Below are 14,639 nucleotides of genomic sequence, written 5' to 3' on the forward strand. Positions count from 1 at the left end.
AAAATACTATTAGCCATCTTGCAAAGAGAACCTTTCTATACCATTAATATATTCTACAAAACCTTCCAAAGAATAGAGCTTAATAGAATTTCCCAGTATTATTTATTTTCTAATTGGGAAAAATCCATTCAACAGGAAATTTCTTAGCATTGTATATAGCTTGTACTGATTATCATTCTTTGACTGTTTGGAGTTTCTGCTGCTTTTAAACTAGCATTTAAATGAACCATTTGATTAATCATTTGTATACTGACTGTAATCCTCCCAAATTTCCTTTCTGAGTTGTACATACTGTAAAAGACAATTATGTTGGCACAGATTAAATAAGCGAATTAAAACAGAATAGCGGCTTAATTTGACCTGTGATTTTGTTCTCCTTCCCTTTAGTGGAGTGTGTGCCACTCCAGCAAATAAATGAAGTCATCCATGACAGGTTGTGATGAATTGCCGTATTTATACTGTATATTTTAATAGCCTCACACTAATTTAAATTGAGCACAGAGTAAATTATAATTCAGTCACTTGACTGCTTATATTTAACTTGACAACTCACCCTTATTTGTCCTGGAGGTGTAGCGGGAGCAGCGGAAATGCACTCAGGCACTCAGTTTCTCACTTAACCCTTCTCCATGAAATGGTTCATGGTCAGAGTCTCTCCAGTTTGAAAAATTTAGCTCTTCCTAAGGAGAAAAATAGTAATAATAATAATGAAAACTCAGGAAATACATATTTTCCTTGTACTTCAAAAAGAAAATTAGTATTCCCATGCTTTTTCCCATTGCCTTCAAATAAGGAATTGGACTTTATTTTTAGCAGTTTTAAAGCTCAGTCACAAGAATGCCCAAGGGAAGGAGAATTAACCTTCTACCTAGAGAGCCAAGTCTCCCAGAAAATAGAAGAGTATTTCATTAGTTATTTTAAGGTGGATTTTACTTCCCCTCTCATGTTCCCAGAAATTACTTTATTAACTTTTCTACCAATATGGAAACTCCACCATTCTGGACTATAGCAAATACGAAGGATGATCAAGCCCTATTAAAGTGCAATGGATTGGCTTCAAAAATACAGTATTACTTGCTACATTTTAGGTCATTGTGGCACTTTCATTTATTTTGGTGTTTATATCTTTGGTTTTAAATCCAGTCGTAGAAATCAAACAATCCTTTTCTTTTCTGTCTAGAAATAGCATCTTATTTAGAGGATATGGTTATAAGGAGCAATTTAATTAAATTTCACACCACTTAATGGCCACCAGTGTAAGATCCTATGCAGGGTGCTGGGCATGGGGCAGGGGGCTAGAGAAAGATGCACAAGACTCACCCCTTATTCTTAAGGGGCTCACAGCCACTCTTTACTCTTTAGACTTCTGTTTTTGAAGGTGAGGCATGGATGCTAAAGACAAATGTGATACGGAGAAAAATAAAGGGCCAAAGCTAGAGATAAATTCTGATGGAGGGCTTTGGGGCTGGCTTCCTGGAGGTGGTGGCAACATTCAAGCTGGTTGTAAAAGATAGACAAGTTTTTATTATCAGTGACTCTGGAGTGGAGAGAGGAAGTAAACCTCAAGTGGAAGGAACGGCAGGAGCAAAGACTGCACGTGGAGAAACTCACAGGACTTGTGTGGATCAGTAAAAATCATCTGGTTTTACATGAGGATTGAGTTTGTGGTGAGGAATAAGTGAGAGGAGCTAGAATAACAAGTTGGAGCTAGATTGTAGAAGAAATCCTTGAATGTCATGCTAGAGTTTTAATTTTGTGCTAAGCCATGGGAACCCAATTAAGGTTTACAGCCAGTAGTTTGGGGTTAATTTCAGTGTGTTGGCTAGCCATATGGAATCATATCATTTCTAGATTGGTGGCCTGGTGATGCAGTATAGATTAGTAGTCATACTAAGCACCGAGCAAATGTATTTTTGAAACCTTATATAAGTGGTTCTCAACCTTACTGTGCGTTAGAAATCACCTAACAAGTTTTTTAGAAATACTAAGAGGTAGGTCCAACCTCAAAGATTCTGATTCCATTATGCCTATGCATCAGGGTTTATTTTAAGTGCCCTTATATACTTACATAAATACTCTTAAATAAAGGTAATCATAATATGAGGCCAGGGTTGAGAACCACTGCTTTAAGGTAAATCATAACAATTCCATTTAGCAGGGTTTTTTAAGAACAAAGATTCCCTGTACTTGACATTGTGGTATGAATAGCGCTGATATTTCATAACATATACTTGAAACAACACTAGATGAATTTATTTTGTTGCTAAGTTTTATACAGGAACAAAAACGTTAAGTGAATATTATTGGCAAAATAACTATTGATCTGGAGAAATGTTTCTTGGCAGTTTTGTAGTACCCTTACAGTCTAGTTTAGTGTAAACTTTTATAAATCTAAAGCAACCTCTTGATAGAAACTGGCTAAGCCTTTTCTTTCTTTCCCCTCCTCCAGATGGGTGTCATAACTATAAAATGTGTAGAATTATCCTTTTCTTTCCTTACTCTGTCAGCAGTTTGCAGTTAATAATTTATGGATTTTTTTTCCCTCCAGTATGAGTATATGAGCATGTATTCTGCAGTTGCAATACAAAATGTAGTTTCAGTGTTGGATGGTGTATAACTACACTATCATGGTAATCCTGGATGTTCGGTTTTTATCTAGAAATATCTAGTCAGAAACTCTGCCACAAATCTTAAAACTGCCTTCCAACTGTTTTATCTCATCACTGTCTTTTTTAAGTAAAAAACAATTTCTCTTGAATTGGCTTCACTGAAGTGCTAAGTAAAATTTGAACAGTTGATGGTCTTCTTTCTTAAAAAAATAGTGTTTGAAATAAATTTGAATTTATTCTAGGTAAGGTTATAAATTAAGTATGTTACATTTTTGCATTATGACTCTGACTCAGCGGTTGATATTTTAAGGAAAACCATAAAGCATCAGTACATACTGGAAAGTCCTCAGCTCAGAAAGGGGCCCTGACGTTGCCAGGCTGCAGGTCTCCTCAGAACCTTGGTTTTCTCCTCTCAAAGAAGGTGATTAGCCCTGGCTGGTGTGGCTCAGTGTATTGAGAGTCGGCCTGAGAACCAACCAGTCGCTGGTTCAATTCCCATTCAGGGCGCATGCCTGCGTTACTGGCCACATCCCCAGTTGGGGGCTTGCAAGAGGCAACCACACATTGATGTTTCTCTCCCTCTCTTTCTCCCTCCCCTCCCATCTCTCTATAAATAAATTAAATCTTTTAAAAGGAGAGAGAAGGGGATAGATGAAATAATTCCTGAATTTCCTTCAAGCTCCAACATTTTATAACATTATTAGCAAAGAAACATATCTTCTTTTTTTAATTCTTCCAGCTGCATAATATTTTAAAAACTTCTTATTTCCTCTTACAACTGAAAACCCTACTTTAAATGTCATTTTTACTTTTCATCCTCTTCTGCTTACTGCCTTGTGTCTGAATTACAAGGCAATTTTTTTTAATGGTTTCAGGGTCACTCCTATCTTTCTCTTCTGAAAATAACCAATGTGGCCAAAATAGGGTGTATAAATTAAGGATGTTATAACTTAACTGACTTTTAAAGCCATTAATACTGACCTTTGAGACCTGGCTTTTTCCTTGGTCCCATCAATCACTTCTCTACCACCTCCCCCAGTCAAAGGGTTAGACAGATGTGGATACAGTTTGTATTACTGGGGGTTATAATGGTGGGGAGGACGACAGGGAAATGAATAGAGGAAACACCGTATTTTCAGTTTTACAGTTTCATAGTGAGTATAGCTATATTTAAAATAAAGGTGAATAATGTGTCAATATATTCCTTTCCTTATTTAGGTCATACTACTAGATATTACACTGGAACTTCAGAAGCAAATAATGTCTGAATTGGAAATTCTTTATAAGGTAATTTTTTCTTTGTCATTTTTTTTTCTTATAAAGCATGCCTATCGTATTGGCTTGTGCATTTTTAACTACTTTTGTCTTGTTTTTTGTTACAGTGTGATTCATCATATATCATAGGGTTTTATGGTGCATTTTTTGTAGAAAACAGGATTTCAATATGTACAGAATTCATGGATGGTGAGTTTTTCCTTTTATAATACTCCAAAAATGATTTTTGGGAGGAGTGCTTTATAACCTGTTTTTAATAGAAGTGTCAGGCAGAATGAAAAATAATTAAAATACACAAATAATTACTTTATACTCTTAAGCATCTTAGTGTTAGGAGTTTCTGGTGTTAAATATTTGCAAGTGACCTATAATTTCAAGAATGTAATTTCATTTACTTTTATTGAAAATTTAACTAGAACAAATTAAATACTAGTCTGATTGGTGGTTTGAGATTTGATTCTTCCATGCAATCTGTCTTTACTTGCAACACAGATATTCTGTTCTTTTAATGTTTCAATAGCCAAAACAAAATTTACTTTTAAAGAAATCTATTAACCCAGTGTCCCATGTCTTTTAGAAAGAAAACTGTTAATTGCAAGACAAATTGTTTTTCAATGCAACTGTTTAGGCAAGATGTGTGTAGTTTTCTTTGGACTTTAACCCTTTCTCTTCTTTATTTTTTCATTGATTTCCAGTTTAATAATTCTTTCTCAATCTTAATATTATGGCAAAATGCAGATGTCTTGGTACCCTATCAGTGAAATTATGTCATCATTGTTATTTTTTACCTATTTTAAATCAAAGAAGTCTTTAAATTGTACAGATTCACTTTTGAAGTGTCTGGCCCATTCAAATTCAAAATTTTAAAATATACTTAATTCATTTTGGGAATTCTCAGTATATTACTAAAGCAATTATTTCATGCCCTGCAAGACTTTTTAATGAACCAACATTGATACATTGATACTCTAAAAGGTATGTAATGTTCCCTAAATTAGTTGTAGATGCTAAGAATTATAACTCTTATAACCATAATGAGTAGTATGACAATTACTATTCAAGGAGACTGGCTAGAAAAAGTGGATTCATAGACCCAGTACATGTTATTATTTTATGACTTTTTATCATTCTTTTTTGAAGTCCTCAATTTTTCAGTTACATTAAAAAATTTCTTTATTGAGATGGTGTGTTCAAATACCGTAAAATTCATCCTTCTAATATGTACAAATACAGTGGTTTTTAGTATATTCACAAGGTCATACAGCCATTATCATTAATTACAAAACATTTATATCTTGCCCAGAAACATACTCACTACCAATTAGCAGTTACTGGCAACCATTAATCTATTTTTTGTCTCTGTGGATTTTCCTGTTTTGGACATTTCACACAAATGGATTTATATGATATGTGGCTTTTGTGTCTGGCTTCTTTTGCTTAGCACAGCAATGTTCAACTGCAAGAATTTTTAAAACATACAATACCTGACATCATATTTAGTCAGGGGCGCTGACCTCTTTTCCCTTAGTCAAATAAAAAATGACAACAGCCAATACATCTTTTTGGTCACATCATATAATAAGGTTGCATCTGATTGGTTAGTTCTTGGTACCAGAAATCCTTATATACAAGACACCTGATTTTTTTTTAAAGTCACTTTGGATCAGAAAGGGTAGGCAATTGCTGTTATTATTAATTTTTCTTTTTTTGTAAATCAATCAAAATCATACCATTTTTTTTTGTCCAATCAGCAAAAAATATTATTTTGGTGTGCTGCAGAATTTTAGTAATTAGTTTATGTGTATTGTGAGATGAAAAAGGTTGAAAATCTCTGGCTTAGCATAATTTTCTCAAGATTTATTTGTGTTGTATAATGTTTTAGTACAGTCACGTGCCACATAACGTTTTAGTCAATGTCAGACCACAGAAACGACAGTGGTATCATAAGATTATAATGCAGCTGAATTTCCATTAAGAATTGGAAAGATATGTGGTTCAGATATTTGATATGTGGTTCTTTGGAGAAATGTGTATTCATATCCTTTGTCTGTTTTCTTGAATGGATTATTTATGTTTTTATTGTTGAACTGTAAGTCCTTTGTGCATTCTGGATATCGGGTTTGTATCAAATGTAGTATCTGCAAGTATTTTCTCCCATTCTGTGGATTGTCCTTTTACTTTCTTTCATAGTCCTTTGAAGGCCAAAGCTCTTTAAATATGATGAAGTTCAGTTCACTTGTTTTTCTTTGGTTGCTAATTCTTTATATGTCTTAGATAAGAAACCATTGTTTAATCCAAGCTCATGAAAATTCACACCTGTTTTCTTCTAAGAGTTTTAGCTCTTACATTTAAGTCCTTGATTCATCTTGAGTTAATTTTTGTAATATATGGTGTGAGATGAGATCCAAAGTCCTTCTTCTGCATGTGGGTATCCAGTTGTCCCAGCACCATTTGTTAAGATTATTTTTATGGAATTTTCTTGGCACTTTTCTTGAAAATTAATTGACCATAAAATGTATTTGTGTTCTCTCAATTCTATTCTGGATTTTTTTTTTTTTTTTTTTTTTTTTTTTTTTTTTCTGTTCTTGTCTCAGTACCACTCTGTATTTGCTTACTTTTACGTAATTACTCTAGATCAGTGATTTTCAACCTTTTTCATCTCATGGCACATGTAAGCTAATTACTAACATTCTGTGAAACACCAAGAAACATATTTTTTGCCTCTCTGACAAAAGAGATAGGTATAATTTTGATTCATTCACACCAGACGGCTATTGTTGTGTTGGCTGTTGTCATTTTTAATTTGACTCTTAAGGGAAAAGAGGCCAGTGCCCTTGACTAAATAGTCAGGAAATGCATGTTTTAAAAATTCTTGTGCCAATTAGTTGAAAATTGCTGCCCTAGATTATTGTAACTTTGGTAAATTTTGAAATTGAGTATGCAAGTTTTGCAATTATTTTGTTAAATTTATTTCTAAATACTTTCTTTTTGATGCTATTATAAATTAAACTTTTAAAATTTAATTTTTGGATGGTTCATTGCTAGTATATAGAAATACAAATGATTTTAGTTTATTGATGTTGTATTCTCCTACCTTGCTAAACTCATTTTTAACTCTAATAGCTTTTTGAGGATTCCTTAGGGTTTTCTATGTAGAACTTCACAGAGGTAATTTTACTTCTTCCTTTCCAATCTGGATGCCTTTTTTTAAAAAAAATTACTCTGGCTAGAAACTTCAGTACAATATTGAATAACAGTAGTGAGAGCAAGCATCCTTCTTTTGTTCCTGATCTTAGAGGGAAAACGTCCAGCCTTTCACCATTAAGTATGATGTGGTTTGGTAGATATCCTTTATCAGGTTGTGGAAGTCCCTTTCTCCTCCAACTTTGTTGAGTATTTTTATGATGAAAGGCTGTTAGATTTTGTCAAATGCTTTTTCTGTGCCTATTGAAATGGACATGTGACTTTTTTGTCCTCTATGTCATAATTATGTATTATATTAATTGATTTTTGCATGTTAACCAATCTGGCATTCTTGATCATGATATATAATCCTTTTTATATGTTGCTAGATTCAGTTTGCTGATATATTTTTGAAGAATTTTAAATCCATATTGTTAAGAGATATTGGTCTGTGATTTTCTTTTCTTGTAATGTCATTGTCTGGTTTTAGTATCAAGATAATACTGTCTTCAAAGAATGAGTTGGAGTGTGTTCCCTCATCTTTTATTTTGGGAAGAGTTATGAAGGGTTGGTGTTAATTCTTCTTTAAACATTTGGTAGAATTCACCAGTGAAATCACCTGGTCCTGGGTGTTGGGGGGGGCGGTGTTTTATGAGTAGTTTTTGTGCTCAGTTGGCATCTGGTGCCTATTACCAGAAGTCCAAGCACTGGATTGAACAATGCTTTACTCACATTTAAAAAGAGAGCTAGAGAGATCAGCTTCAGTAGTGAATGGCAGTCCATGGCCAGCAGCACCTTGCTCCCTGCTAGCCTATGCAGAGCAGTGAGCCTGTACACACCCCTCCACCCCTCTTGTGCTGGGCACTCCCACCTCTTCCCACCACACTCCTGTGGCATCAGAAATGCTGAAAGCTGGGGACATGCTTGAGGATCATTGATATGCGCACTTAAGACAAAGGAGTAAAACCCTGGCTGCTGTGGCTCAGTGGATGGAGCGTCAGCCTGCGAGCCAAGTGTCGCTGGTTTGATTCCCAGTCAGGGCACATGACTAGGTTGCACGTCAGGTCCCCAGCTGGGGGCGCAAGTGAGAGACAACCACACAGTGATGTTTCTCACCTTCTCTTTCTCCTTTCCCCTCTCTCTAAAAATAAATAAACAAACAAACAAATAAATTATTATTTTTTTAAAAGACAAAGGATTAGTATTTAGCCCAAAACAGGGAAATGTATTCTCAAAAAGGAGATAAGCCCAGCACAGGCTGCGTGGGCTCTTTCTCTTAGTAAGCAAGTGTTCCAAGCCGAAGGCTCATTCCCATGTGGCTTAGCAAGGTTTGAAAGACTGCACACAAAACTCTTTCTTAACAGTTTTTTTTTTATTATTATATGATACATGTGATGTAATTTACCATATTAACCATTTTTAAATGTTCAAAAGCATTAAGTACATTCACATTGCTGTACACCCACCACCATTGATCTGCAGAACTCTTCATCTTGCAGAACTGAAAATATACCCATTAAACATAACTCCTTATTTAATTAGAGTGTTTTCTGTAAGACTGTCTTTCATGTTCCTCTAGTCCTCCATTACTACCTTCTTTTACCTTAAATATTTTCTAATGTATCATTTACATTCTATTGTCTTTTTTCCACTGTATTTTTTGAGTTCTAGTTTTGGTTTCTCTAGAGATTGCAGTTAACACTTTAACTTGTAACAACATATTTCAGATTAATACCAACTTCCTTTCTATAGTGTACAAAATCATCGCTTTCCTATAGCTCCCTTTCTTCCCCATCTCTAAACCGTCTCACGCATGTGCATGTCCTAGATTCCCAAGAATATGTCAGAGCTTTTCAAAGCCACTATGGACATCTTATTCCCCAGCTTTTCCTGTTAATGTTTTTGCTTAGCTATTGTTTACCTCAACTGACATCCACCACCTCAGTCAGTTACTAAGTCAATCAATTGTTTCTTATTGTTTTCAACAAATGCCCCTAACGAAGAAGCTTTTTGTACTAGGCAAGCTCTGAGTCAGGTGGAATAAAGACAGAATTTCAAGTGGTGTCTTCCAGGGGAGTGATGTGACGTGCCTTCACGTGAAGTCAAAACTAAATCCATTTAAGAAACACCCAAATGCATATATGCACATGTATTTGGATTACCATCATGAGAAGAAATTGTTTTCAAAAGAACCCATATTACAAGAAAAGAAAAGGCTTTTTACTTTTTCAGTTAACAAACACTATCTTCTGAAATTTTTGATTATGGGTTCAGATTTAATTTTGTTATTATTAATGATAATTATGGTCATTTAAGGGAGAATGTTGCTTCTTATTCATTTTTGTGTTTATCCTACATGCAAGACACTACTTTCTATTTTAGACCCTGTACTAGAATCAGCACAGACCATACCCTATGAGCATTTTGGCCTCATTACATGAAGATGAGAGCCCTACTTCATCAACAGAAATGTGTAGTTGTTTGGCAGTTAAGACTGATTTTTTGCTATTGTTAGCATTCTTCCTCCCTGGTTCCTGTGGTGGATAATGCCATGCGATGAAATGACAGGCTAGGGATGATCTGAGGTCAGGGAACACTGGGAAATGGCAGGTCACAGGTAGCAAACCAGTGACTTTGGAATTATGAGCAAACAATTCAAGCCAACTGCTCCACAGATAAGTGAGTTTTCAAATGCCCAGAATACTAACATCTCAGCTAAAATTGACTATTAATCTGAGTATATGAAGTCTATCCAGAAAGTGTCCATCCATGTAATACGAAAAATACATTTATTGAAGGAGATACAAGAAGCATTGTACATAGGACAATGATGCCTCAATCCTCTTCAACTAGGCACTAGGGAACCTCACACAATTCTCCTAGAGTCTCTTTCACTATTCAAAACACTACAAAATTCTTTGTTGGAATCCTCATAAGCTGCCCACTGTATTTTCCTGAATCTCATCAATGGTCTGAAATCCCTTCCCTTCCAAAGATGATTTTAGTTTTGGGAAAAGCCAGAAGTCACAGGATGCCAAACCCGAGCTATAGGGGGGCTGATTCACCTGGGTGGTTTGATGTTTCACAAAAAATATTCTGCACGAGATGTGATACCTGAGCAGGAATGTTGTCATGATGAAGCTGCCAATCACCAGTTGCCCATAGCTGCTGCCATTTTTGTCATATTGCATCTCTCAGCTGATGAAGAACATTGAGGTAGTGCTCCTTATTAATTGTTTGTCCTGGAGGTATCTACTCATGATGGACAACACCTTCCCAATCAAAAAACACAGTTAACATGGTCTTTATCTTGCTGCAACTTTGCCACACCTTCTCCAGGTGTGAGAACCAGGAGACTTCCATTGGGATGACTGGGCCTTCATTTCTGAATTACAATTCGTAGACCAACAATTCATCTCTGATTATGACCTTCTTGAAAAAGTCTGTTTCATTGGTAGCAGTTTGAATCAAGTTATTAGCAACTGCAGCATGCTGTTCCTTCTGCTTTGGTAGCAGAAGCCATGGAATGAATTTTGCCAAGATCCTGCATCAAAATCTTGGACACAGTAATTTTTAGAATCCCCAGATCACTTTCTAGTTCTCAAACTGTCAGTCACCAATCTTTGTTGATTGCAGTCCATACATATTCAGTATCCTCAGGTGTTCTGCATGCTGCAGGCCTTTGAGAAAGTGGATCACTTTCAACAGATTCTTGACCATCTTTGAAGTGTTTGTGCCACACTTTTATTTGCTCTACTCTCAATGCATCATCCCCGAAGCCTTCTGAATCATCCATCTGAATAGTTTCTTTGGAGGAATATTCAAGCTTAACACATAATTTGATGCAAATTCGTTATTTACTCATTCAGTTATTTTGAATTCAACGGCTACACAGTACACATGCTCACTCAATGGCATCCACCGCCTAGTACAGTGATGCCATCATTGTTCATGCATGTGCATTTCAGTCTGCTCTCCATGGTTGCCAGGTTACATTGATGTCACACAAACTCTTCTTGTTATATTAACAATGGCTGGACTTGGGTTGGACAGACCTCTCGTATGTCATGGTATCACATTGTAGTGAGACTTTTTTTAAATGATTTTATTTATTTATTTTTAGAGAGAGGGAAAAGGAGTGAGAGAAACATCGATGTGAGAAAGATACACCAATCAGCTGCCTCTTGCACACCCCCAGCTGGGGACCCGGCCCACATCCCACGCATGTACCCTGACTGGGAATTAAACCAGCCACATTCCGGTTTGCAAGCTGACACTCAATCCACTGAACCACACCAGCCAGGGCTGTAGTGAGACTTCTTAAACTTTAAAAAGTTTACATATGATTCTCAAGCTATGTGATGTTACAGGGAAACCTTTTAGTCTTTTGCAGCTCTAGAAGTTCAAAGGCTTAGATCTTCTCTGAGCTCTGCTTTCAGCTGACTTATGGTCATGGCTAGAATACTCATTTCTCTGGTACTCGTTTTCCTCCACTGTCAAATAGTCATTGCACAGATCTTTAATGCCCCTCCAGCACGAATGTTTGGTGATTTGATGAGTCTAAAAATTACCTTTTGGGAATAAACTTGTAGGATAGAAACTACAGTAAAACTGAGTAAATATTTAACTGAAAACCATTTGCCATTGTTAACCTAATAAGAGTTATTTAACTGCGCAAAAACTCATCAGGCTTTAATAGGAACCTTTGATTCCGAATAGATCTGCCACATCTTTTTTCTTGCTTTTTTTTTTTTTTCCTTCTTACAGTTATCTCAAATAAGTATGTCAACATCAGGATGAATCTGTGATGACACAAAGCCAAGTGTAAATATTTACCTGTATCCCTGACTAAGGAGTGTGGAATATAACAGATTAAATGGATATTTACAAAAATCAGTGAACTATCTAAAAATAGGACTCTCTTTTCACTTGTTCTACTGATAATGGTAGTAATATAATCTTTGGCTTTTTGGTTAGCTTGTTGAATATTGTCCATTTAGCTAATTATAATTAAACCCTGATTTATATCCTATGTAAAAATAAATTTCCTCTTAGGACGTACTAGTATATGCGAGTGAATTTACACCTCCTAGTTTTGAGCCACTCAAACCATTCACTTCATAAGGGATTAGTGCTATAAACTGCATTTTTTCAGTATTCTCAACAGCAACACATGAAACTTGATCTTCTTGAGGCTCTTCATCCTCACAACTGCCAATTCATCTGAGAGATCAATGAGAACATAAAATTTTTTTCTATCATACTTTAACTTTTATTGCATCTATAATAAAAATGCTGTTTTAGTAAATAAAGATGGTTCAGCTCATTGCAGAAGTGTGTTTTTTATTGTCTTCCCAATAGTACCCAGAACCAAAACATAAGTTTTAGTCACACCACGATTTTCCAGCTTCTTGTCATAACTGAAAATTACAAGGCAAAGTTACCTAAAGAAGTGATCCTTTTCCTGCTTTAAACAGGATAACTATAAAACCAGTAGCTTTATTTGTATTTTTTTACAGGAAAAATTATATAATTTTTTCTCTGATGCTCAGCTTTAGAAAACCTTGACATGTAAAAATTTTCTTTTTGCAAATGAGACTTAATTGCATTTTAGTAGAATAACATCTTCCATGCTAATCCTTTGTGAAGTATATTTTTAAGTCATCTGGTAGTCAGGTGGTTAAATATGAATTTTTAGCCTCTAATAGAAACAAATTATTTCTCAGATATCCTGGATAATTCCATTGTAAATTGAAAGACTGTGCATCTCAACTTGACTCAAAGGAAAGCTATTACATAGTGTTAAAACATTTCTCATGTAATCACATCATTAATATGAGTAAGTAGTGGTTCTTTGCATAACTTCCTAAAATTAATAAGCTTGCCCAAATTTATACTTTCAAGTGAATATTGGTTTCTTTAAAATAGTTACCTAGGAAAGTTATGCAGTTATTTCAGTGAAGTTGTTGGTGCTACAAATGGTTTGCAGTCTTTTCTTTTGAAACTGCTTTGAGAGCAAATATACCTACCTGGTGAAATTCATGGTGATTTTTATTTCTTTATTCATCTGTCAGATATTTATTGTATATCTATTGTGCTGACTTCTAGGTTAATGAAAATTAAAAACAAACAAGCAAACAACATGGCCCTTGCCTTTATTATGTTCATAATCTAGTGGTTTTGACTTTTAGAAACTGCTAAAAGCTGTAGTGATTAAGGTTAAGGGTATTAGTGAATAACATTTTAGTGAAAAATGTTATGACAGGAGATTGGGTTTGTTTGTGTTTTACCCCATAAACTGGTTTTCAAAGTATTATCAAAGAGAATTTTAAAAAACCAAAACAAAACCCATTTTGAACTGAGATAGCATCTTTGGAATAGATTGATTGCTTCTCTTGTTAACTAATTTGTTGGCAGCTGTTCATTTAACTAGATTTTGTGTCTGTTTGTTTGGTTAATATGAAAATTTAAGATAGGATTCTGGTTTACGTTTGAGAAAACTGTTACACAGGCAGATACCTAAATGCGATTGTCCTATTGATCTTCAGTTTTGTATATGTATTTAAATTTATATAAAGTACAGATTCTTAGTTTGCCCTTGACTAGTTTTCTTCAGCATTTGGGTGTATGTGATTATACACTTGGGAATAAAATGGAAGTTTCTTGTTATGCTTCATCTGGAAGTGTGATCGTTGTAAATAAAATTGGACAAAAAACAGTTTTACACAAGACATTTAATGCATAAGATGAGAAAAAAATTCTCACAATGAATGCACAGAGAGGCCCAGTGTACTGTTCTAGTAGGTCCATTTGTAGTAACACAACATGTTTGTTCCTACAGGGGGATCTTTGGATGTATACAGAAAAATTCCAGAGCATGTCCTTGGAAGGATTGCAGTAGCAGTGAGTACACAGCTTTAACCTTATGAAATCTGGGTGATTTCTCCTCTAGTCAGGGCTTATTCTCCTTATATCCTTAGGATGTTCTTTTTTTCTTCAATTCCTATTGACAGCCAGGGCCTTCTAAACCTTCTTTTCTTACCATTTCTGTGCTTTCTTCTTTTCATAGACCAAACTATAGTACCACATAGTCACGTTGTTACAGAGCAAAAGGGAGTTCTTTCATGTGGCTCCTTGGTGTAAAACCCAATAACTAGTGTTGAGGAAAACAGGTCTTTATTTACAGTATTCCACTAGGGAGGGCAGTGAGCACTTCAGCTCAGAGCCCTGTTCTCTCACGGGACCCAGCACTTCCCTTGCTCCTCAAAATGCTATAAGCCAAAAACATGCCCAGAAGTCCCCATCCCTTATCTGTCAGGTCTTTCCTTCAGGATCTGAGGTACGATGTCATCAGCCTCCGTATAACAGTCCAGGAAAGCATGTGCCATGTTGCACTGGATCACGCAGGTTCTCTCTGTCCTTTTCAAAGCCACATAGTATCCTCCCTTTCAAAGCCACATGGAATTCTTCCCTTTCCTTCTCCCTTTTCCTTTGAAAGCCGCATGGAGTTCTCCTAGCCAAAATGTCTGCCGCCTATTTTTAAATCCCTGACTGCGTCCTGTGACTCCTGTG

The 14,639-nt window shown here is 35.5% G+C and overlaps 1 protein-coding gene across 9 annotated transcripts in view; it reads left to right on the forward strand.

The window, feature by feature from the left end:
• Window positions 1-14,639, forward strand: part of MAP2K5 (mitogen-activated protein kinase kinase 5) — a 255,139-nt gene that overhangs the window by 90,574 nt on the left and 149,926 nt on the right. For all 9 annotated transcript variants that reach the window (XM_090270812.1, XM_090270814.1, XM_090270815.1 and 6 more), the window contains exons 10-12: window positions 3,828-3,896; window positions 3,992-4,073; window positions 13,909-13,970. In XM_090270812.1, the coding sequence (XP_090126938.1) occupies window positions 3,828-3,896; window positions 3,992-4,073; window positions 13,909-13,970 (213 nt within the window). The remainder of the gene's footprint in view (window positions 1-3,827; window positions 3,897-3,991; window positions 4,074-13,908; window positions 13,971-14,639) is intronic.

Source organism: Furipterus horrens, unplaced genomic scaffold, assembly GCF_987537825.1.
Source record: "Furipterus horrens unplaced genomic scaffold, mFurHor1.1.pri manual_scaffold_3, whole genome shotgun sequence".
Taxonomy (NCBI): domain Eukaryota; kingdom Metazoa; phylum Chordata; class Mammalia; order Chiroptera; family Furipteridae; genus Furipterus; species Furipterus horrens.